We start from the raw sequence: 26,268 nt of genomic DNA, 5'->3' as shown, positions 1-26,268 counted from the left end.
TGGGGCTCTCTTTACTAGACACTTTTTTAAGAACTGGACTTCAGCGTCCCCCTCCCCCCAGCAGGTTGCCGGTGATTCCTTAATCATTGTTAATGATGTGAAGGCTTGTGAGTTCTTTGATTTAATAAATTATAGCTCCTGTGAGTTCTTTTTGATTTTTGTGATGACAGTCAACTTTTCCTTATCTATGATTATTTGTTATTTCTGGTCATAAAGCATTATGAAGTTTTCAATATTTCCTACTTATTTTTTCCTCAATGATTTTAATCCCTAGTTTGATTTTATTCTTCCTTTTTGGTGTTCTGCAGGTTGGAGCCGATTTTCAGTAGAAAAAAAGGGAAAATTTGATGTGATAAAACAATTTATGACTTTCATGTGTACCTGCCTGCTGTAATTTATGACCAAATAATGGGTTGCCCCTTAAGAAGAACCACGTGAGTGGTATAACCTGTTTGAATTTCCTCGAGTTAGGGGCGAGGCTGTCTGTTTCAAGTGGGATGGAACAAGCAATCCCTGGCAAGAGTCATTATGCCTTTACTGTTTACATCAAGAATTTACGATCTTGAAATCCTTTTAACTCCTGTTCAGGAGTAAGGGTTAATTTCCACATAAGAATAATAGTATCATAGAGCTCTTCCACCAAACGTATTAAGGTGTGGCAGTATTGTGTTAAGAACACGTGTTTTGAATTTGTAATTGATCTTTATTGTCTGCATAGTATCAAATTGGCTTTAAAATCCAGGTGACCAGCTTTGCAGTGATTAGTGGAATAAGCTTTACTCTACTTGTTCAGTCCTAGACAGTTGTGTGGTACCTCATGGAAGTCGCAGAACATCCTCATATGTGCTGTTGAAACTGTGGCTGTGGGATCTTCTTGATGGGCCCTGCTCTGAAGTTTTCCAGTAGCCCAGGAATTTTTATAGATTTTTGTGGTAACCTTGGCTGCAAAGAAACACTAGTAGATCTTCCTCCCTGTAACACCCCAGCCTATTACCTGGCTACACTAAGCCTCTTCAGTCACTGTCACACAGACCTTCATCACCTTACCTTTGGGTAACTGCGACAGTTTTCCCGGTTTTATTTTCAGTATTATAGTCTGTCCTACATGTAGGTGTGAAGAAATATCTTCATCAATTAGCATTTTGTTCATGTTACTTTTCTGTTATCCAGGTATTTTTAGTATATTATTTCCTGTTACATTGACTGTAAAATCAATCTGTCAATTAGGTTTACTATCTTCTCCAAATTTATCTCATTAGTTCCCCAGTTTAGCCTTCCACTTAAAATACATTTGCTGAATGTCCTACTTAATACTTTCCTTTTTGTCTGTGTGTAATTCCTACAATTAAAATGTCATTAGTTGATTTAATAATGATCTCTTTGGGGAAGACTTTGCTAATTATCTTAGTCCTGTTAACATTACTTAACACCTCTGTTTTTTATGTATTCAGTTGTAGCCTGTCATTTGGTATTTACTGCATTATGTTTTTTCTTATTTGATTTAGATTGTCATAGGGCAGTGATCAATCGTTAGTACAGAATTTTGCTCATTTAACATTAAATAAATGTTTATTTAATGAAGCAATGAGCCATGTTAATTTTTTCTTTTTTGTCTTCCAAACAGAATTCAGCTGTTAAAACAGGTAGTTTTTAAAGTGGTAGTTTGAGCATTATTCTAAGACATTTGTCCTCTTTAATGTAATTTCTTGAAAGTAAATTCACATTGGAGTCAACTGAGCTTTAGACTTCATATACTGTTATATTATATAATGGCATATAGTCAGAAAAGGTGGAATTTGGTTTAAGCCTGGCCATGCCATGAAATTTAAATTATTTGATGGATAACCTTTGGGAGGTGCTTAATCTTGGTACAAATTAAGGCTAACAGTAGATGTGATGTGAATTAAAAAATAATTTAAGCGAATTCCCTGGCAGTCCAATGGTTAGGACTCTGTGCTTTCACTGCCAAGAGCCTGAGTTCAGTCCCTCTTTGGGGAACTAAGATCCTGCAAAAGCAAAAAAAAAAAAAAACAACAAAAGAATTTACTCTGGTTCTTACTATTTTTATACTCAAGTATACATCACTGCAGGTAGGATTTCATCATAACATTTGGAGAGGCATTTCTACCTCACAGTTAAGAGATTCAGTATCTTTCTGTTCACTGCCCAAATTACTTTTGAGATGCTTATCTTTGTGTTATATGTGCTCATCTAATTTAATGTTTAATGTTTATAATTTTCTAGGATACCATGTGATTTAGATGAGTTGTGTTTCAAATTTTTTCTCAGGAATTTTCAATAGTACACATTAAAATAATGTTTCATAAATCACTCTTCAAAATTAAAATTCTACATACAAAAATAATCACATTTATTTTTTTATTTCTCAACTTAGTTTGCTTTATTTCTCTGTGCAATGGTAGAAAACACTAATTGATACTTCTGTCATAATTTAAGTTGTGTTTACATGATTTCTGTATCTTTAAGATGAAATGATAATGTGACTTACAAGTAGATCTCTCAAAAATACCACTCCTCAACATTTTAGGCAGTTAGATCCAGTTTAAGATAGTGATGGTGATTTATCTAAGTCAGTTTTGGTGAGCTTATTAACTTTTAAATGTGAGAAATGAGCTTCTGGGCAAGTGCTTTTGTAGATGTTTGTCTTGATATGTCAAGACCTAGTTGAACGTGTTGTAGGGAAAAAGAGAGAAACAAGGCTGATGACTATGAAGGAAAGTTACCTTAAACCTCCTTTTTTTCTTCAGTGTAAACTATACCAGAATGAATCATTCAGAAAGTTTTCACCTAGTACGGTTCTCTGGAGTTGCCTCAGCAATATGAGAAACTGGTATATTATTTAACGTGGAATCCCACTGGTGTGAAGGCCATCGTAATGAAGATGTACGGCTATACACCTCCATGTTTTTTTATCTTATTATTTTTTAATATTTATTTATTTATTTGGTTACGCCAGGTCTTAGTTGTGGCAGGTGGGCTGCTTAGTTGCAGCTCGCGGGGTCCTTAGTTATGCCATGAGAACTTTTAATTGTGGCATGCATATGAGATCTAGTGCTCTGACTGGGGATTGAACCCGGGCCCCTTGTATTGGGAGTGCAGAGTCTTAACCACTGCGTCACCAGAGCAGTCCCCACATGTCTCCATATTTGTCTATTGCCTTTGTATCATAGGATAGCACAAAACCAAAAAATGTTGTGCTCTAATGAGTAGAAAGATGAATTTGAGAATTGGTGGTGTGGAGTACAGAAAATGTTGAAGAGAGGAATAGGTTTGAAATTTTTCATTTTGTGCTCTGATGTCTGAACTTTCTGGCAAGCGTGGAAAATGTGAAATAATGGAATGAACCCTCTAAGACTTTGTGTCTAGAAAAAATGAGCCCAAGTCCCAATTCTTTTCATTAGTGATATTTTGAGTGAGATTTTAACTGGCTTCAGTTATTGTCTTTATAAAATAGAGTGATGATTTCATTTATTTATCTCTCTCTTTTTTTTTTTGGCTGTGTTGGGTCTTCATTGCTGCACTCAGGCTTTCTCTAGTTATGGTGAATGGGGGCTACTCTTTGTTGCAGTGGCTTCTTTTGTTGTGGAGCACGAGCTCTAGGTGCACGGACTTCAGTAGGTGCAGTATATGGGCTCAGTAGTTGTAGTGCATGGGCTTAGTTGCTCTGTGACATGTGGGATCTTCCCAGACGAGGGATCGAACCCATGTCCCCTGCATGGGAGGTGGATTCTTAACCACTGCGCCACCAGGGAAGTCACTATTTATCTCTTTAAAATTTTAACAAATATTTATTTAGAACCCAGTATATGCTAAGTAATATTCTGGGTGCAGGAGATATAGCAATGAATAGGATTCCTGCTTTGAATGTACTTACATTTCCATTGTAATATGATTTCTGTTTTTACCTCTTCACTCAGATATTAAAGAGTGCATATTAATTATTTTTTTCTAAATTATATATTATAAAACAGGTTTTTTTGATAATATTTTTATATAGAGAGTCTGAACTCATAGTCTGAACGATTGTGAAGTACCTTTTTTAATGTACTTTTTACCCCCTTCTCTTTTGAATTTTTGATTTAACAAATCAAACATGATTGTGACCTGTTAAATTTATGAATGTCATAGTAAAAAACAAAACTATATTTTCTCTCTGGGAGAGACAGCTTTACATTTTACTCTCAGATTCATATGTGAGCTTGACTGACATCACACGACTTTTGCAGTCTTTCAGAGATTTTCACAGAATGCCAGGTGTAGGTTAAAGAATGTCTTTGTGAAGGAAAAGAACAAGGAGAGCTTTTTGCTTCTCAGTACTCTGCTCAAAGTGTGCAAAGGCTTGGAAGCGTGAAAGAAAGGTAGAGGTATGTCCTGGGAAGTTAAACTTGTTGGGGTGAGAGCAGGGAAATGCAAAGGTATGAAATTTAAAAGTTCCAGTGGTGTGAAACCAGCCTTTAATCTGTTTGACTTTGAAAGTAATCAGTTACTTGGATGAAACAAGTATTTGGACTGTTTTGCAATGATTTTTCGAAAGTGACATGACCAAACCGGCTGTTACAGACTCCAGGTGGCCTGATTTGGCCTGTTCATTACATCATTATTTATTTTATGTTCCTGAGCCAACTCAACACACTTGCTTACAGTGTATGGATCCAGAGTTGATCAGCAGGCATGTTACAATTCAGTAGGACTAATTTGGGGATGTTTCTAAGCTGAATTACTGAGAAATTTTCTTAGACATGGGGGCCTAAATATAAAGTGTGGTTGTATGTATTCTTAGAGTGCTATTTAAAATATTTTATGGCTTATGTATTAATTTTCACCTGTCTTTAGCTTAGTGTATGTAATATAGTACACTTTATTTTTTGTTTTTTTAGTTGTGGCACACGGGCTTAGTTGCTCCGTGGCATGTGGGAGCTTCCCGGAGCAGGGATTGAATCCGTGTCCCCTGCATTGGCAGGCAGATTCTCAACCACTGCGCCACCTAGGAAGCCCTATAGTACACTTTAAAACAAAGGATTATTGTTGCCTTGAATGAATTTAGAGAATTTAAAACATCAATATTTTTCCTCAGGCCCTGAAGATGTATCTAAGTTAGCCATCAACTAAACTGGTTTCAGATACTTGAGGCCTTTGAAATTAAAAACAGGGGAGAGACACTATACCTTTAACTTGCTGTGATTTAATCTGGTAGTTTGGGAAGTGAATATAGTAATTGATAATGTTCTCTAAAAACATAGAAATATAACTATTAGAGCTTCTATGCTAATAAACACACCCTAGGCCTAAAACGCTAATATATATATATTTTAATAATCAAGTAATGGTTGAGGCAGAACATCAGCAAAAGTACTTGCATGTTCATAGGAACATGGTTCTGTGAATTACAACATGATTACATTATGAGTATCTCTACAGTAGTTAAATTCTCAACTGTCTCACTAAGACCTGATGATCTGGAGACTGAAGGAGGCCTAAGATTCCATTACAACATTAGGGCTGAGGCCCTTATGCTTCAATATATTAAAATACATTTAAAACATCTATTCAGAGCCCTCTAAGTTTCAATTTTTTTTGATTGTGACACAGTGTATATATACATACATAATATATGTGTAAACATATTGTTATGGGCTGAACTGTGCCCTCCCCAAAATCTTATGTTGAAGTTCTAACCCCCAGTCTCTCTGTATTTAACCATATTTGGAGATGAGGTCTTTAAAGAGGTAATTAAGTTAAAATCAGGTCTTTATGGTGGGCCCTAATCCAATATGACTGATGTCCTTATAAAAAGAGGAAATCTGGAAACAATTAATGCTGGAAAGGGTGTGGAGAAAAGGGGACCCTCCTGCACTGTGGGTAGGAATGTAAATTGGTACAGCCACTATGGAAGACAGTGTGGAGTTGCCTTAAAAAACTAAAGATAGAACTACCATATGATCCAGCAATCCCACTACTGGGCATATACCCTGAGAAAACCATAATCCAAAAAGAAACATGTACCACAATGTTCATTGCAGCACTATTTACAATAGCCAGGACATGGAAGCAACCTAAATGCCCCCAACAGGTGAATGGATAAAGAAGATGTAGCACATATATACAATGGAATATTACTCAGCCATAAAAAGGAATGAAATTGAGTTATTTGTAGTGAGCTAGTTGGGCCTAGAGTCTGTCATAAGGTGAAGTAAGCCAAAAAGAGAAAAACAAATATCATATGCTAACTCATATATATGGAATATAAAAAAATGGTACTGATAAACCCAGTGACGCGGCAAGAATAAAGATGCAGATGTAGAGAGCAGACTTGAGGACACAGGGTAGGAGGCAAAGGGGAAGCTGGGGTGAAGTGAGAGAGTAGCATCGACATATATACACTACCAAATGTAGAATAGGTAGCTAGTGGGAAGCTGCTGCATAGCACAGGGAGATCAACTTGGTAATTGGTGATGACCTAGAGGGGTTGGCTAGGAAGGGTGGGAAGGAGTCATGGGAGGGATAGGATATGGGGATATATGTATAAATACAGCTGATTCACTTTGTTGTACAGCAGAAACTGGCACAACAGTGTAAAGCAATTATACTCCAGTAAAGAGCATAAAAAATAAAAAAGATATGCAACGTAAAAAAAAAGAGAGATTAGGACACATACACAATGGAAAGTCAGTGCAAAGACAATGGGAGAAGATGGGCATCTACAGGTCAACGAGAGAAGCCTCGGAATGTAAGCAGCCCTGCCACAGATGTTTTGATCTTAGACTTCGAGCCTGGAGAAAATGAATTTCCATTGTTTTCATCACCCAGTGTGGTACTTTATTATGGCAGCTTTAGCAAACTAATACATTTTTGTAATTGAAACAAAATTTCATAATACAGTATTCGCTGTGTATCATGCACTCGAGTTGTATCCCCTTTCAGCTTTTCAGAAATATTGATTGTGATTCACTAATGAATCACAATCCATTTAATTCATTTTAGCATCCAAGTTAAAAAAATTCTGCTCTATTGCTTGAGCAGTGCATTCATGTGCCTGAGGAGATTATTATAGAGTGACTTTCTCATCTGTGTCTTAGTGTTGTATGTGAGGTTCGAGTTTGCCTCGGCAGTACTGGCCCAGCCTCCTTTTGTTTTTCCATCTACCTTTCCAAATTGAGTTATCTCTTAAACCAATAATCATGAAACTATGAGAACATTATTGTTGTAACTACTTTTGGCAGGTCTGGTTAGTCACCAAAACAGTGTCTTTACTTACATACCCAGAGCCCATAAGAAATTGAAACTTGGTTCGTGAGCATTTTTATGGGCCTTTAAACTTTTTTACTTATTCAAAATCTTGCTTATATTTAATTTTTACATATGTTAACTATAACCTAATAATATGACAGAGTTGAGAGCAAGCAAGTTGGTCATTATCAACAAATATGAATGAAGATTAACTCAGGAATAAAATTATTTTCAGATTGTTTCACAAAGCACAAGCAAACTATGCTGAATATGAGATACATTGAGAACAAAATGTTACAGAAAGGCTAAAAATAAAAATATGAGAAAATGTAAACAGCAAGAAATCAGGGTTATCCTGACATCAGACAATGTAGAGTTCATGTCAGAAAGCATTTAATAAGACAAAATATGTAAGGCTGAAAGGTACAATTCTGAATGAAGTTATAAATGTAATAAATGTCTATGCATCAAATAACACAGCAGCTACCTTCATAAAAAAGACCATAGAGGGTGTGCAAAGAGAAATGAAAAAGGTACTAACACTAGAAGACTTCAACAAATCTCTCTCAGTGCAGAACACATCATAGGGGAAAAAACCCCCGCCAAACTGTTTCCATACAGTAATTTCTTCTTCAGATTTCTCAGGAAATTTATGTTTTTCCAAATCATGAGAAAATTCAGTTGAGAAATTGGTAAAGTGAGAAAGCTTAATAACTAACATAGAGATATTCCTGATTTGAAAGACTCAATAAAAAGAAGAGCTGGAAATAGTACTTGTAGAGTCAGAGGTTAAGGCTGACAGTTCCTGGGTCTTCAGAGTAGTAATGATATAATCAGTCAATTTTGCTTGTAGCCATTGCCGATTTCTGACAATATCTTTTAGTTTCTGTGTTTAGACCATTTATACTTAATGTAATTATTAATAAGTTCGGATTTCTGTCCAGCATTTTATTATTAGGTGTCTGTTTATTCTCTGTTTTTTGTTCTTCTCTTTCTCCTTTCCAGCCTTCTTGTGTATTATTGGAATATTTTTATTATTTGCTTGTAATTTCTCTATTGAGTTTTTGACAATATCTCTTTGTATAGTGTTTTTTTTATTAGTTGCTCTGGAAATTATGCTATACATAACTTTTCGCAATCTACTTAAAATGAACATTTTGCCACTTCAGTTGGAATGTAGAATCTTTACCATCATGCTTTCCTTTGTTTAAATTATAGTTGTTATATGTATAACATCCACTTACATCTTCATACATGTATTACATAATATTTAAAAAATTCAGATATAATTGACAATTGATATAGTTTTCAGGTATAAAACATAATGATTCGATATTTGTAGATATTGTGAAATGATCACCATAATAGATCTAGTTAACATCCATCATTGTACATAGTTGCAAAAATTTTTTCCTTGTGATGAGAACTTTTAAGATTTACTCTCTTAGCAACCTAATATGCAATACAGTATTATTAGCCATAGTGGTCTTGTTGTACAGTACATCCCCAAGTCTTATTTATTTTATAACTGGAAGTTTGTACCTTTTGACCATCATCACCCCCTTTGTCCATCATCACCCCTTTTGTCCATTCCTTATTCCCCACCTCTTGCAACCACCAATCTGTTCTCTATATCCATGAGCTTGTTTATCTCCCTCTGTTCGTTTGATTTGTTTTTGTTTTGTTTTGATTTTTGATTCCACATATAGGTGAGGTCATACAGTATTTGTGTTTCTCTGTCTGACTTATTTCACTTTAGCATAATGCCTTCAATGTCCATGCAGCTTACTGCAAATGGCAAGATTTCTTTCCTTTTTATGGCTGAATAATATTCCATTGTAAATAATGCCACAGTGAACACGGGGTGCATATATTCTTCTGAGTTAATGTTTTGTATTCTTTAGATAAATACCAAGAAGTGGAGTTTCTGCATATGGTAGTTGTATTTTTAATTTGGGGAAGAACCTACATACTGTTTTGCACAGTGGCTGTACCAATTTCACTCATACTAACAGTGCACGATGATTGTCTTTTTGATAACAGCTATTCTAACAGGTGTGAGGTGATAGCTCATTGTGGTTTTGATTTGTATTTCCCTGATTATTAGTGACATTGAGCACTTTCTTATGTGCCTGTTGGTCATCTGTATGTCTTCTTTGGAAAGTTGTTCAAATCTTCTGCCCCCTCCCCCCTTTTTTAAAATCGGATTCTTTGTTTTTTTGCTACTGAGTTGTATGAAAAAAAATTTTGATTTAATAATTTAATGTAGCCTTTATAACTTTTGATTTTTAACTGTCATACATGCTTTAAATTATTTAAGAGGGAAAGGACAATCTATTATAGTTACTGAGATATTTACTGTTTCTGTTACTCTTCTTTCATTCCTGATGTTTCAGGTTTTCCTTAGGTATCATTTCCCTTCCACTTAAAGAATTTCCTTTAGCATTTCTTTTAGAGCATTTTGTTGGAGGCCAGTTGTCTTCTTTTTCCTTCCTCTGAGAATGCCTTTATTTCATTTTCATTTCTGAAGGATATTTTCACTAGTTATAGAATTCTGGGTTGACAATTGTTGTTCTTCAACACTTTAAAAATGCCATTTCTCTTCCTCTTGGCCTCCCTTATTTTTAATGAGAAATCTGCAGTCATTTGAAATTTTGTATGTATGTAATAAGTCTTTTTTCTCTGACTCCTTTAAAGATGTTTTCTTTATTTTTAGTTTTCAGCAACTTGAATATAATTTTTCTGGGTTTGGATTTCTTTTTCTTCTTGGGGTTTGCTGAGCTTGAATTTGTCAGTTTATGTCTTGTGCTAAAACAGATGATTTTAGCCATTATTTCTCCAAATGTTTTTTCTCTTTCTTCTTCTTTTGGAGTCTGTTGAAACAAATATTAGGCCTTTTGGTATTGTCCTACAGGTCCCTGAAGCTCTGACTTTTTTTTTCAGTCTTTTTTGTTTCCTTTTCAGATGGTTAATTTCTAATTATCTATCTTTAGACTCTTTGCTCATATATCTTCTTTCTGTTCTTGAGCCTATCTGATGAATATTTTATTTCAGTTATTGTATTTTTCAGTTCTAAAATTTCTATTTGGTTCTTTATAGCTTTTCTTTCTTGGCCAAGGCTCTTTATCTTCCCAATTCATTTCAAAATGTTTTGCCCTTATGGTTTGCAGCATAGTTGCAATAACTGATTGTAAGTCTTCATCTGATAACTCCGTTATATGTGTCATCACGGGATTGGTGTTTGTTGATATTTTTTCCTTTGAGAGTTAACATTTTCCTGTCTCTGTATATGCTGAATAATTTTTGCATGTATTCTGAATATTTGCATATTAGGAGATTCTAGGTTTTGGTTAAATCCTCAGGGGAATACTGTTCTTTTTTTAGTTTTTTACAGCTACTCAACCTGGTTAGGGCAGTTTGAAAGTTGGACCCACCTTCTATGGGTTGTGGTTCCAGTATCAATTATGTCTTCAAAGCCTACTTTCTAGAGCTGCTTGGATCTGTTCATCATGTGTACCACCCAGTGGCCAGTGTAGGATCTATGCACTGCTTTACTCCATAGTTTAGTTCTCAGATCGTTTATTATGCTGTTTAAGATCAGATCTATACATGCATAGCTCAGAGGTGAGCCCAGGAGTTTATATACAACTTTATGAGATTACTTTCTTGAGTTCTCTTTTCCTTGTGATCTTTCTGATACCCTTTGTCTTTTGAGGTCCCCCCTTTCCAGCCCAGTAGCTAGAAAACTGGATCTTTAGTTTTCCCAACTCTGCTGTGTACTTATTCCAGCTGTATTTGTGTCTGGGGCCAAGTTTTACTGGAAGACAGAGAAAAATGCAACAGACATTTGATCCATTGATCTTGGGACCATTGCTTCTTTGGTAAAAAGAATGATTTTCCTCCCTCTGAATTTCAGATGTCTGTATTGGCTCCTGCCACCCACTGTGGGATTGCCTGGGGGTTGGGGCTGGAGAGAATGGAAAATAATAGTGAGTTTCTCTCCACTGTGTCCTTTAAAAGAGTACCCTCTTCTGATTCTTGGACCAGAAAGAGAAATCTTCTCTCGGCGCTCTTTTTGTCTGCACTCAGGTGCACTCCTAGCTTTTGTGCTGCTTTTTGAGTCGAGGCCAGTTAATTACAGAGAAATATGAAAAAAAAAAAAAGGTCATACTGGAGGGCAAAACACCAAGAAATCTCACTGATGGTTTCGTGGTACCTTGGATTCTGGTCTTCTTCCCCAGTTATTCTGCTACCATTTACTTTTCAGAATCTTCAGATGGTTACTCAGTGCATTCTGTGCAAGGCCTATAGATGGATTTAATGGGAGAGATAAGAAAAATTATGCTTACACTATCTTGCACATGACCAGAACCCTCAGGTTGTTATTTTAAAGGTGTGAATGTATGAAACTAAGTCTAACTTGATTTTAAGTTTTAGGAGAAAAAAAAATCAGGGAATCAGCTTTCAAATTCCCATTTTTTGCCCATTTTACTGGGGACATATTTGCTATAGCCAGATAAATATTAGTAATAAAGGTTATTCTGTGGAAAATGGTTCATTTCTATGCAGAGTTCTATGGAAAAATTGCTGTTATTCTAAGGATTTAGAAAGATGATTGGTCTTTTTGATATCTATATGGTACTTCCTTATGTTCTTCATGTTATGATGGAAAAATTACTACAGAAATTACAAGATTCAAAGTGGGTTAGGGTTGTTATGCTGGTTTGTATTATAGCTTCATCTTTCAACACAGTTGCTGATAGGACCTGGAATATAGTAAGTATTCTATAAAAAAAAGTTTATTGAAGGGATAAATGAGGGATAATTCTTGAAGTCATTCTTATAGCTCTGTTGTACCTTTCAGATGTGGCCGTAACCTCTCCACAGGTCACATGCCATTTGGGGGGATGTTTATGCTGCTAAGTGTGTGTGGAGAATCTCTTCTTTTTAGTGAGTGTAAGAATGACCAGTGTTTTGTTTAGGATTAGACTTTGCTGCATATAACAAACAAAAAACAACAAAACAGCAGTGACTCAATGAAGACCTAGCTTCTTTCTCTTCCACACATGAAGGAACTCAGAGGTGGATAGTCTCTGGGGGCTCCTTGGTGGGTCCACAGAGTCATCAGGAACATGGCTGCTCTACTGTGTTCACGAGCACTTCATGGTCCTAACCAGCTACAGGTTTATAGACATCATATAGTCTTGCCAAGCTGGCCGCTGGAAGACGTGAGAGGAGCACAAGAAGGCCTACTTTCCAGCGGAGTCAGCTTTCTTTAAGGAGCCTTCCCCATAGCCCACACACCACTTTTGCTTCCATATTGTTGTTCAGGACTCGGTCACAGGACCACATCTCACTCCAGGGGAGTCTGGAATGGTAGTCTTTTCTCTGATGTGTGGCTGCCCTACATAATATTAGGATTTTCTTGCTGGGGAGGCAGGGGAGAATGGATGTTACAGTAGGCTGTCTCTGCCGTAGCCAGAACTGCCAGAAAAATAAGGATAGCGATTTAACCAATATAAATAGGAAATAGGATCATCATATTCTTGGGAAATGAGATAAATGGCTCTTAATGTGTTTTAATATCCTTACAGTCACTGTATAAAAATACAAAAATGTGACAAGTTTGTTTCCCTCCCATTTCTGTGCCCCGGCTAGCTGATTTCCTTTCCTGGAGTCATCTGCTGTTTCCGTTGACCAGGGTTCCCATTATGTACTAGAAATATTGTACAAAGTGTGTTTTAAAATATTGTTTGAAGTTGATTTTCATATGTTAAAATGTCGTTGATATAGGGCCTGAATCAGATATGCCCTTAGTGTGGTGGAGAGGAGGTGGTGTTATACAGAGAATGGGTGTAGTTGGGAGTACGTGTGTGAATCAGATGGAGTCGCGGAAAACAGATTCAGAGTCCTGGTCCCAGGCTGAGTCCTCTGTCAGCTGCCTGGTACTCTGAAACTAGTTCTGAAGCATTGTTTTCTCTTTCTTTCCCCCTCTCTCTTTTTTAAATTAATTAATTAATTAATTTTATTTATTGGCTGTGTTGGGTCTTCGTTGCTACACATGGGCTTTCTCTACTTGCTGCGAGCGGGGGCTACTTTTCATTGTGGTGTGTGGGCTCCTCATTGTGATGGCTTCTCTTGTTGCAGAACACGGGCTCTAGGCATGTGGGCTTCAACAGTTGTGGCGCACGGGCTCAATAGTTGTGGCTTGCGGGCTCTAGAGCACAGGCTCAGTAGTTGTGGCGCACAGGCTTAGTTGCTCTGCAGCATGTGGGATCTTCCTGGACCAGGGCTCGAACCCATGTCCCCTGCATTGTCAGGTGGATTCTTAACCACTGCACCACCAGGGAAGTCCATTTTCTCTTTCTTTCCTGAGCTAGCTTGAGTCTGGGGATTCCTTAGTGTGGGAGTCGCAAATATTGTGTGGTGAGTGCTGCTAGTTCCCTGGTAGCATTTTCATGAAATGGCATAACTCACCAAGAACAACAAACAAACAAACAAAAAAACCAAAACTAGGTTTAAGGTTTAAAACTTTACCTAATCAACAGGACTTGCCTCTTTCATCATTCTTCCCACCGCCAGTGTTTCCTTCCCTCTCCTTTCTCCAAGAAGCCACGCTTTTCTGCATCAGGGTTTGTGCCTCTGTTTCTGGCATTACCACCTCCAGTGTTTCACGTGCTCCACTCCTCCTCTTCTACTTGTCCTTAGATCTCATTTGAACCTCACTGCTCAGTGAGCGCTTCCTTTTTAACTTTGTCAGTGAAGTTAGACCTTAAGTGTTGCCTTTTCTTTCCCCTGTACTTATCACATTATTTTATAGTTATTCGTGTAGCTATTTGTATAATATCTTGGTACGCTCTCTGGACTGTAAACTTCATGAAGTTTTGAACCACGTTTAACGTCACTGTTCTATTGGTTTAGTGCTTGTTAGCATTGAGCATTCACTCAACAAATATTTGTTGAAAAATATTTGGTCAGTATGATGATTAATTTTGTGTCAACTTGACTGGGTCACTGGGTGCCCAGAGGTTTGGTCAAATATTATTGAGGGCATGTCTAGGAGGGTGTCTCTGGATGAGATTACCATTTGAATTGGTAGACTGAGTAAAGCACACTTCCTTCCATCTCGTGTGTGGGTGGGCCTCATCCAATCAGTTGAAAGCCTGAATAGAACAAGAAGGCTGACGCTCCTGTGAGTAAGAGGGAACCCCTCTTGCTGGACTGCCTGCAATCTGGGACATCACTTTTTTCCTGCCTTCAGACTTGAACTGAATCTTTAGCTCTTCCTGGGTCTTGAACCTACTGGCCTTCACACTAGAACCAAACTGTTGGCATTCCTGGTTTCTCCAGCCATTGAACTTGGACTAGACCTATGCCATTGACTCTCTGAGTCTCCAACCTACCGACTTGAGATCTGGAGACCTGTCAGCTTCCATAATTACATGAGCCAATTCCTCATAGTAAATTTCTTCATATGTGTGATGTATAGTCCCCTGGCTGTTTTTCTGGAGAACCCTGATCAGTACAGTGATCTTCACAACCTTCCATAAAATAACTCTAAGAGGAGACAAAGTGTTTCTGAAAATCTCAGCTGTGGATCTGAAGTAAGAAAGCCACCTTGTGGTGTTTCTGGGAATATCATGTGAAGTATATATCCCTTAGGAAACTGAGGCATAAGTCTCTGCCATAGTTCTTAATGTATTTTTTTGCCAGAGTCCCTTTTGGAAATTTGGTGAAGTCTGTGACGCCTTAAATCACTGGTTTAAATAAATAGTATTCTAAATAAATACTGTTACAAAAGAAACCAATTATAATGAAATACAGACATCAGACTATTCAAAAATAAATGTGGGATATTATAAGATATATTCCTCTTTATTAAAGACTTAAATAGCAAGACAATGTATTTAAATATGGGCAATTTAAAGTAAAATTGTATCTTGTAAAGAGATCAGTATGAGGGTCGTCGATATGACTAGACTGCATGCCTGTTCATGTTATAAAACAACCATATTTTGGGTCTAAAACTACTGTAATTTCCAAGTAATGATAAACATAAATGATATTTCAAGATATATGCCACAGATATAATATGATATGAAAATATTTATTTCTATTTATGAGAGAGTCAGAGGAACCACTACTAATATTTCTCTTGTTTTCTCCCTTCTTTTATAGTGGAAAGAACTGCTAACTTTCATAGAACTAGTGAGAAAAGATGTCCACATTTAAAGACTCCTGAGTTATACCCACTGATTCCTTGAGGGTCTATGATTATTAGGCCCATGGACCGTACATTTAACCCCAAGCAGTTTAAGTACTGGCTCAAAATCGTAGTGTTAAGTAATATCTACTGTATGTGAATCAAACTTGGGTCTAAATCCAAATAGTATGCTCTTTAGATTTATGCTGCCATGAATTCACGTTTGCTGATGAATTATCCATGTAAATTTAAAGTGTATGGATTAATGCAACCCATAATGTACTAAAAATGTACCAGACAGCTGCCTACAACAAAGAATGATCTAGCCCCAAATGTCACTAGGGCTGAGGCTGAGAAACCCTTGTTTAGATGAAGGTAATTCAAAAAAATCCCCACAAGCTCTGGCACTTAGGTTGATGTATAGAAATGTCTTTTTGTCAAATCAAGTTGATTTCTTTTTTTTTTTTTTTTCAGTTGTGGCACATGGGCGTAGTTGCTCCATGCATGTGGTATCTTCCCTGGGCAGGGATTGAACCTGTATCCCCTGCACTGGCAGGCGGATTCTTTTGTTTTTGTTTTTTTTGGGGGGGTACACCAGGTTCAATCATCTGTTTTTATACACATATCCCCGTATTCCCTCCCTCCCTTGACTCCCCCCACCTCGAGTCCCCCCCACCCTCCCGGCCCCAGTCCTCTAAGGCATCTTCCATCCTCGAGTTGGACTCCCTTTGTTATACATCAACTTCCCACTGACTATTTTACAGTTGGTAGTATATATATGTCTGTGCTACTCTCTCGCTTCGTCTCAGTTTCCCCTTCACCCCCCGCCCCCTCCCATACCTCGAGTTCTCCAGTCCATTCTCTGTATCTGCATCCTTTTTCTTGTCACTGAGTTCATCAGTACCATTTTTAGATTCCGTATATGTGAGTTAGCATACAATATTTGTCCTTCTCTTTCTGACTTACTTCACTCTGTATGACAGATTGTAGTTCCATCCACCTCATGACATATAGCTCCATCTCATCCCTTTTTATAGCTGAGTAATATTCCATTGTATATATATGCCACATCTTCTGTATCCATTCATTTGTTGATGGGCATTTCGGTTGCTTCCATGTCCTGGCTATTGTAAATAGTGCTGCAATAAACATGATGGTACAAGTTTCTTTTGGGATTATGGTTTTCTTTGGGTATATGCCCAGGAGTTGGATGACTGGATCATATGGTAGTTCTATTTGTAGTTTTTTAAGGAACCTCCAAATTGTTTTCCATAGTGGCTGTACCAACTTACAGTCCTACCAACAGTGGCAGGCGAATTCTTAACCACTGCACCACCTAGGAAGTTCCTCAGGTTGATCTTGAATGCCTGGTTCAAAGTCAATTTAAAAAGCTGTTACAACTGGATTAATTTAATTAAATTATCTAGTATATGTGTGGAAAGCTCAATTTTTATTTGAGAGACTTCAAATTATGAGCACTGTATATTACTGCATATATGAAAAGATTTTAGTTTGAATTGGGTGCATTGGTTGCTCAAAATAGAACTGCATAGAACTGAATTACATGAAACTGAAGGGTTGTTTCAGATCCATATATTTATTTACAAACTATTTGAAATTGATTGAGGCATTGCTCCATCCTGACATTGGATTAGATGCTGTCATACAAATATGAATAGCATAGTGCCTGTCCTTCAGAAGCACCTAGATCTCTGGGTGAAATAGCTGTTAAACAGAAATAATGAAGAATAGAAGTTCCGTGATAGAACTACATGATGTTGTGGGAGAACTTTGGAGACACCTGCCTAACCCAGGGAGAAGGAGGAAGGCCTTCTTGAAGGAGACCACCATTTAGGAGTAGGCAAGGGACATTTACAGATTCATGTGTAATTTAATTGGTAACTCAGTGTGTTGAATTGCTGTCTAATTTTCATACTCCGTAGATTCTTCTAATAGCTTAAAAAGGTAAGAAATCAAACGAAGGCACAATATACAATTATCTTGTAATCCTGATCTTTCTGGTTCACTATCTGGGCATATTTAGAAGGTTTTGTCTGAGTCACATATATATTTCTTAGAATAGTGTAAATGTGCATGTGATTACTAGACGCTCTTCTGGCGATGGGGTGTTATCCATTTGGTTTGGATTACTCACATACATTTCAATCCGAGATCTTAGACTTGGTTTTACTGTTTGCATACATTGGTAGTTTCAATAGTTTGCTAAGAATTATGTCTGCTTACTTGACAGGGACTTTACTGTGAAATTTGTGAAGTTTGCCTTCAAACTTCTTTGAGAACAATAGCACTCCATCCTGCTGAAAGGATTTTGAAGCCTTATTAATGATTTTAAGAATTATGTTTGGAAAATGTAGGGTTGACGTTGATAGTTAACAATTTCTCAGCCTTGTAAGGAATTTATAAAGTTCTGACTTTTAAGTAAGAAATGCTTAAACTAATTCATCATCTCATCTGATATTTCAAAAATGCATTCGCCCTCTTAGGAAGAGGTGTTCTTTCTTTCTTTTTTAAAATTAAGCAAACATAACTTAAACTGCAATATAGTTATACTTGCTTATATCCTGTAATACCTAGATGAAATAAGTTTGGGATGTTGTATAATTATGATATTTTCTTATAAGTTTTAGGGTATCTAGGGCCAAGTATATTTTAGATATATTTTTAGAATCATTACTTATATCAGTTTAAAGTACTTTATATCAGATATCTGTAAAAATTGCTATGTAATAAAGCCAAATTTTTTTAAGTTGTTAATATATTATTGATTTTAAATAATTGATTTTTCTGCCTCTTAAAGGAGACTGTCACCAGAGAATCTGGTTGCATAGCTGAATGCATTCAAAATAATCATTATTATATGATTATTTTTCTGATATAAACTTTACCTTGGAAATGTATATTCCATCTGGCTGATGGTTTTCTTGAAGAAATGAGATGGTATACCACCAGGAAAATTCTAAAAGTTGTTATCTATGTTGTCAATTAGAGTTTTTAAAAATCAATTTCAAAGAGCGATTTTTGGCACTCTGGAAGTGTTCCTTCCTTGCGAGAAGGAACCATTCAGTAGAATGTTCCAGGGCAAATGTCCAATATCACTTCTCATTCTGTGGATGTGAAATATGCACATAAACTATGTTAATACATTTGAAATTATTGTATTTGAAACTAAAGCTCAATTTGATCTCAGAACAGTAGATAATAAAAATGTAAAGGTCCTGCCTTTCGTAATCTTACATATAAGTAATTTCTCCCCAAAATTACTGTTAACATAGTTCTAAAACATTTTTTCATAAGACCTTTTATGGTAGGTATGCCACATTATCTGTAATGTACATTTATCAAATCTATATGTAGTCCAGCCAAAGTCATAAATTGTGAAAAGTATGGTAAATAAGTCAAAGACAAATTAGATATTAAAAAGGATATTTTAAAATAGGGAATGTGAAATATATCCATAATTTGCTAAGCAAACTTTCAGTCATTTTAATTATATTCTTTTCAAAGAAGGAACAAATTAGCTGCTGAATTGATTTTTTTATAGAACCTAATAAAATTTTGCACAGTGAAATTCACTTTTTGGTGTACACTTCTGTTAGTTTTGATAAGTGTACAGTGTTGTGTAACCAGCACCACAATCAAGAAAAGTTCCACCACCTTGAAAAAATGCCCTTGTGCTGCCTGCCCCTTTGTAGTCAACTCGTCTGTCTACTCCCCAGCCCTGAGAACTGATTTTTTAATCCTTTATAATTTTGCTTCTTCCAGAATGTCAAATAAATGAAATCATGCAGTTTGTAGCCTTTTGAGTCTGGCTTCTTTCATTAGCATGATGTGTTTGAGGTTTATCTATGTGTCGTTTCAGTAGTTTTTCTTTTTTACTATTGAGTAATAGTCTTATGTACCCATGCAGCTTAGTTGTTTCAAGATTTTTGCAATTACTCGAGGGAGGGTGGGGGGGGGAGTCGAGGGAGGGAGGGAATACGGGGATATGTGTATAAAAACAGATGATTGAACTTGGTGTACGCCCCAAAAAATAATAAATAAATAAATAAAATTAAAAAAAAAAGATTTTTGCAATTATTACTTTCCACTTTCTTTTCTACTTTTTTCAACCTTCCTTCTTCACTTTTCTGCTTTGTCTTCTCCGAAACATATAATAGCAATTGTATAGTTACAGCAAATCATTAATTAGTAATTTATTAGTGATTCATGTGTTAATCCAACACATTTTTTGTTGATTGCCTACAAAGGCGGGTACTATTCTGGATACTAGGAATTCACTGGTTGAATAAAACATACAGACATCTCTGCCCTAATGTGATTATGGCTTCAAACATTAAAATTAATTCATTCTGTTATCATAATACATAACCATACATGTATAGATTATCTTACAGATTTTTGTGATTTAGATAATGTTTTCCCTTTTGCCATTCAGCTTATTTTTAGTCATTATACAAGGGAAAAAGAAGGCAAACTACTGAAGTTCATTGGAAACAAAGATTGTTAGTGTGGAATGTAGATCCTATTTGTTCTGTTCTTATGGTGATAGATTCTAATAAATTACTCAGGACAGAGTTTCTCAGTTATGTTTGCTCTGTGCAGACATGGTTTCTAATATAAGTCTCCTTTTATGCCAGGAATTTTGTTTTCATTTCTGCTTGATAGCCTCAGTTTTCTCAAGAATATATACATAGATTAATTAGTAGAGTCCAGAAGAATAGCTGTCCTGTTTGCTGCCCTTAGTGGTGAAACAACATACCATTCTGCTGTCTAGGGATCTAGTCCAAAAGGTTTTTTTGAGGAGTAAAGAAAGTAAAAGAAAGAAAAGGAGAAAACCAGGGTTGAACCTAGAGAGTATTAGAACACTTTTAGGGAATTAGAATTATAGGTGGTCTGGAAACCTAATATATGTATAGCTAAGCTTTTCAACTACATGAAAGACTCAGTAGAAGTCATTTGAAAGTTAGAACCTGTGTGTGTACTTTGAATACACTGTTCTTTGTTGGATAGGCTCCGCAGGAGAACCCTTAGGTAAAAATTCATTGAAACAGATATGTTACCTCAACTTTTTAATAAGAAGAATGTATTAAACTAGCGTGTCACTGTCAAGTTTTAGACATAACTGACCTGTTTATAAATTTCTGCAAAAATATATCTCTATTAGTATGTCTCTGTTAGTATGAAAAAATGAAATAGAGAGCTGGGATTATTACATTGTTCAAAATTCAACTTATTGTTTGTGAATACTTTTTGGGAAGCTGCTGGTTAGTAGGAATCACATTGTGTCATTCTTAAAATTTTTAGGGGTTTTTAAGATTTAAGTTTATATATTCATTGATTTTTTAAAAATTCACAAAGAGTAGTAGAATATGAATCCAGGCATAGGACTTTAACTCTGCAATTCAGCCTGGTTCTCAAGATTTCTAAGTGGCTTATTTTTTTTTAAGAGTTGAATTGGCACTTTAGTGTGTTTTGGAAAATTTGGCTAACAGTGTATGGGAGTTTGCAGTTACTAAACATCAAAGAATATCAGAAGATATCCAGATGGCATTATCATTTACATGCAATAAGGTATGGCAGACCTGTTAGACTGAGGAATTGTTTCAGACCAGATATTGGAAAATTCATGTAAAAGGCCCGACTGATGACACCAGTAAATGAGGTAGCGCCATTATAAAGTGAAAGACCAAGCCTATGTTAGTACTTCGGGTAAAGAGCCTTATTCTCGGAATGTCGATATTTTGATTATTATTTTGGCAGGCAGATTTTCAAGGGCATAGTGTTCAGAAGTTTGCTGCTTCTTCGCATGTATTCATATGTTTTTGAGACTAACTTCAGCCTAGCTTTTTTCCCAATTTTTAATTTTCAAGTTTTCATTTCAAGCTAGAGAAAAGTCTATTGAGTCTTCTTTTTCAAATACATTACTGTGTATAATTCTGCTTCATTCTTAGGAGTTATTTCATGACATTTTACTTTTTATCTTTACAAAACGTTGTATCTTTAGCAGGTGAAGTATGCCTTCCATTTTGTAGATTCCTTTTTCATAAAAACATCCCTTTCTGGTTACTTTAAATTTTAAATGTAATTTTACCAGGATTAATATGCTTGTCATTTTCCTGAACTGCAGTTTTAATATTTTTAAAATTTTAATGTGTCTCTAAAATATTTAAAACTTTCTGTTTCATTTATGTAGTACATTCCTGAGGTCTAAATGTGTTGGTTACTATCCTGAGCACTACAGATAAAGCAGTGGAAAAAAAAACCAAAATTCCCTGACCTCATGGAGTTTGCATTCTGGTGGGGACACAAACCACAAATAAAAAAGAAAACGGCGTGGAAAGGTTCCAGCAACACCACAGGGTCTCCTGGTGCAGGCTGGGATCCAGGCAGAGGACAGGGAGGCTGCGCTGGTCCGCTGTGCTCCAGGCATCCAGGAGGGGGTGATGGCACCAGGCATGGCTGGACATCCTGGATTATTTTCTCAGAGGGGGGCCATCCTGCTTCCATGTATTAGAACTCCATAGGACCCCCGGCTGTGCATGTAACAATGGGGGGGTTTTGTAGTGAATGGAATGACAGCTAGTGGAGCAAAACATCTTGGAAATGGGCACCAATTGTGCTCACAGCCGGTAGTGCAGACCTGCCCATCATCACATTGGGGCCAGGCCCAGAGCAGTCAGTCTAGTCAAAGAAGCCTCCTGGGCTTCAGTCTCTCCAGGAGGATCCTGATCTTCCAGATTAGTGACTACTGGGGTTTATCTGTTATTATTTCCCCTCGTATTATATCCCAGCCAGTCTCTTAGGTCCATTCTGGGGTTTTGTATCCACTCATTGGTTCTATTGTGTTTGCTTGTTTTTGAGCCTCATGGTTGTGATACTGTTGTTTTATACAGTCCGTGTTCATGTAAACAGATAATGTAGGTATAATAATAAGGCTTGAATGGGCTTAATCAGTGAGTCTGGAAAGGCTTTAGAGAGGAGGGAGCACTTGAGGTAAGACTTGAAAGGAGAGAAGCAGGGAAGAAAGACATTCTTGGCTGTGGTATTGTGGGAGAAGAAGGGGGTGCTATGTCCAGGCAATGGTGAGAAGTTTTATGTAATCAAGAGTGTATAATTAGTTGGAGATAGCTTGGGAGAGGAGTGTTGGAAAAGGTACCTCGGAATTATAGATAAGGCGTGTCCTGACCTATTTTATGCATAGAAACACAGCAGGTCGTTGGTGACCTCCTCATGTTCATCATTTAAAAACCTCTTATAATAACTACTATTCATTTTTATATTTAATGATACTAATACTGATAATTATGTCTTCTTTCATTTGCGTGTCCTCCTATCCATTACCTGATTTTATCCTAACGATATCTAAGCGACAGAGATCTGAAAATATTCTCCTAGTATTTAAAGGTGAAGAAACTGAGGTGTGGAGAGATTACATGGTTTAGGTAGTCACATGGCCATGCTTGGAGGGATGCCAGATCTTCTGATTTTCAATTCCATATGCTTGTTGGATTTAATTGGTGTGTAGCTATGCGTTTTGTCCTTTTCCCCCTCTCAAATTATCGTGTTTTCCTTTTCTCCATAGGACTTGGCTTTTACCCTGGAAGAGAGACAGCAGTTGAACATTCATGGATTGCTGCCACCTTGCTTCATCAGTCAGGATATCCAGGTCCTTAGAGTAATTAAGAATTTTGAGCGTCTGAACTCTGATTTTGACAGGTAACATGTTCTTGAAGGTGATTTTTATATTTCTTGTAGACAACTGTCTAGTTTATTTATTTTGAAAATTTATTTTTTTTGGCTGCATTGGGTCTTTGTGGCTGTGTGCGGGCTTTCTCTAGTTGTGGCGAGCGGGGGGCTACTCTTCATTGTGGTGCACAGGCTTCTTATTGTGGTGGCTTCTCTTGTTGTGGAGCACAGGCTCTAGGCATGCCGGCTTCAGTAGTTGCAGCATGTGGGCTCAGTAGTTGTGGCACACGGGCTTAGTTGCTCCGCAGCATGTGGGATCTTCCCAGACCAGGGATCGAACCCGTGTCCCCTGCGTTGGCAGGCTGGTTCTTAACCACTGCACCACCAGGGAAGTCCCACCTGGTTTATTTTTTATTAGATGAGAAAGTTCAAATATTTAGTGCTTTGAAAAGAGTAGTCAGCTTTAAGGAGGATTTGCCTGTAAATATAACGATGTTTGTAAAAAATTTACCGTCTCTAGAAACATCTGAAGAAAATAAAATTTTCTTTTCTGAACTATATCCTCAGAAAGACAACTTTTCTCATGTGATAAAGTTGTTGCTATGAAGGTGAATTATCAGGAAATGCTGTTCTAAAGTAGGTGGAGGTGGCTTTGAGTCAGACCTTAAGCACTTTGTAGGTAAAAGTGCACTTTTTCAGCTTCTGGGCATGGTTCCAACACTATTGTGAATCTAGGTCACTTACTTTGTTTAGAACCCAGTTTCCATGTTTGTACAAAGATAAAGGTAACAGAGACAAAGGTAAGCTTTGGAATTAGCTAGTCCTAGGTTGAAATTCTGGCTGTACCTCACCAGCAGTGGGTCCTTGAGCAAACTGCTACCACCACGGCCGTGACCGTTGTGTGGGCCTTGCACTCTGCTTTTGATGCTGCCTTTTCATATTAAGGTGTTAAACCCACCTAAACTTCAGTTTTTCCATTTGTGGTTGAAGAGAATAATAGTTATTTGAAGATATGGTTGTGAAGGTTAGAAGAGAAAGCTGAATCAGTACCTAGTAAGTCTTCGTATCAGTCAGGGTTCTCCAGAGAAATAGAACCAATAGGGTGTGTGTGTGTTTGTGTACACACATACACATAATGAGAGAGAGAGAGGGATGGAGAGGGAGGAAGAGAGAGGAAGGGGTTTATTGATTGATTGATTGATTGATTCTGATGTTAAAGGATTGGCTTAAGTGATTATGAAGGCTTGGTCAGCCCTAAATCTGCAGGTAGACTGGCCAGCTGGAGCCCCAGGGAAGAGTTGCAGTTCAAGTCCAAAGGCAGTCTGCTGGTAGAATTCTTTTTTTGCTCTGGGGTTTGAGGGAAGGCCAGTCTTTGTTCCATTAAGGTTTTCAACTGATTGGATGAGGCTCACCCACATTGCGGAGGGTAATCTGCTTTATTCAAAGTATACTGTGAAGCTTATACAGAAACCACCTTCACAGAAACGTCCAGAATACAGGACAAAATATCTGGGTGCCGTGACCCAGCCAAGTTGACACATAAAATTAACCACTCCTTTTCAGCTTGGCACCCATGCACATCTCCTTAAACCAAACTTAACCACTGCGTAAAAACAATAAAAGGGTCCTACTTCTGCCTAACATGATAGAACTATCCCAGGTACAACTGAAAACACACTAGCTCTTTCCGCAAAAGAGGATGTAAAGCCCTTGGATGATGTTTACCTTTCTCCTTGATATCTCTTAACTTTAGTACTATGATATAATGTTAACGATACAGTTGACCCTTAAACAGCATGGGTTTGAACTGTGCGGGTCCACTTACATGTGGATTTTTTTCAATAAATGCATCCTATAGTACTACACAGTCTGTAGTTGATTGAATCCTTGAATGAGGAACTGCAGATATGGAAGGCCAAGTGTAAGGTTATACATGGATGCTTGACTGTGTGGGGGTCGGCACCCCAATCTCCATATTGTTCAAGGGTCAACTGTATTTAAATACTATAATATAAAGTCAGTACCTCTTAGGTTACATGATAAAGGGATAAGAGAGGGAACATTATATTTGATTATGTATATTGATATATATTACAAATACATATATATTTATATACACATACATATTTATAACAAAATAAGGAAGAGGTACACATGATAATTACAGTCCTCATGTCTGTAACTGGTCACGTGATCATAGCTGGTATTTATAACTACCTTCTTCCGGTACCCATTTCATATTTCCTTTGCCTTCAGCAAGTACCTCGGCCAGTCTTGGTTCTTTACCTGGTAGGGTGAGCCAGATCTTTAATTCGGAAGGGTCTGGGCCGTTGGTAGTCCTGTCTGAATTGGGTTGTTGTAGTTTCCCATCAACTTGAATCATGGGGACCCCCTAAGGGATCTCCGGTATTCTAGACACCCTCTTCCTTACCTCCATTATGGAGTGGTAGTCCGACTTCCCCTTGGAGTCGAGGTTGGTCACACCACCCGGCACAGGGACGCCCTTCTTACCCTGTTAATTCAGAGGCATGTGGTGCCCAAGGTAACTTCCAATTCATTGGCGTCATTGTCTCCTAGTGGAAACATTCCTCTCTTTGGAATGAACACTTCTAGGCCAGTGGAGCATAAGGTCACGGGGACAGGAAGCAGGAATCTGGCAGTGGGTCGCTTGGGGATAACGGTGAGTGGTGCCACTTCTGTATCCACCCCTGTGATTCTGGGACCTGTGAATACTGGCTATGGGAGAAATAGAACCACACATTGGTCGCTGACTCAGAGCATGTATAGCTTCCTGGAGAACCTTGCCCCAGCTTTACAAGGTGTTGCCACCTAGCTGGTGCTGTAACTGAGTCTTCACAAGGCCATTCCACCCCTCTGTCAAGCCAGCTGCTTTAGGATGGTGGAGAACACAGTAAGACCAATGGATTCCACGAGCAGGGGCCCGCTGCCTCGCTTCATTTGCTCTGAAGTGAGTTCCTTGATCAGAAACCATGCTGGGTGGAATACCATGAAGGTGGATGAGGCATTTTGTACGTCCACAGAGGTTAGCTTTGGCAGAAGCGTTATGTGCAGGGAAGGTCAGTCTTCATATAGAGGGAGGGTCTATTCCA

General features: G+C 37.5%; 1 protein-coding gene across 3 annotated transcripts in view; it reads left to right on the top strand.

Annotated features, from left to right (window-relative positions):
- Positions 1-26,268, top strand: part of ME1 (malic enzyme 1) — a 181,905-nt gene that overhangs the window by 1,311 nt on the left and 154,326 nt on the right. For all 3 annotated transcript variants that reach the window (XM_057738818.1, XM_057738817.1, XM_057738816.1), the window contains exon 2: positions 23,055-23,188. In XM_057738818.1, the coding sequence (XP_057594801.1) occupies positions 23,055-23,188 (134 nt within the window). The remainder of the gene's footprint in view (positions 1-23,054; positions 23,189-26,268) is intronic.

The sequence above is a fragment of the Hippopotamus amphibius genome, chromosome 6, assembly GCF_030028045.1.
Source record: "Hippopotamus amphibius kiboko isolate mHipAmp2 chromosome 6, mHipAmp2.hap2, whole genome shotgun sequence".
Lineage (NCBI taxonomy): Eukaryota > Metazoa > Chordata > Mammalia > Artiodactyla > Hippopotamidae > Hippopotamus > Hippopotamus amphibius.
This window is presented reverse-complemented; position numbering and strand designations above follow the sequence as displayed.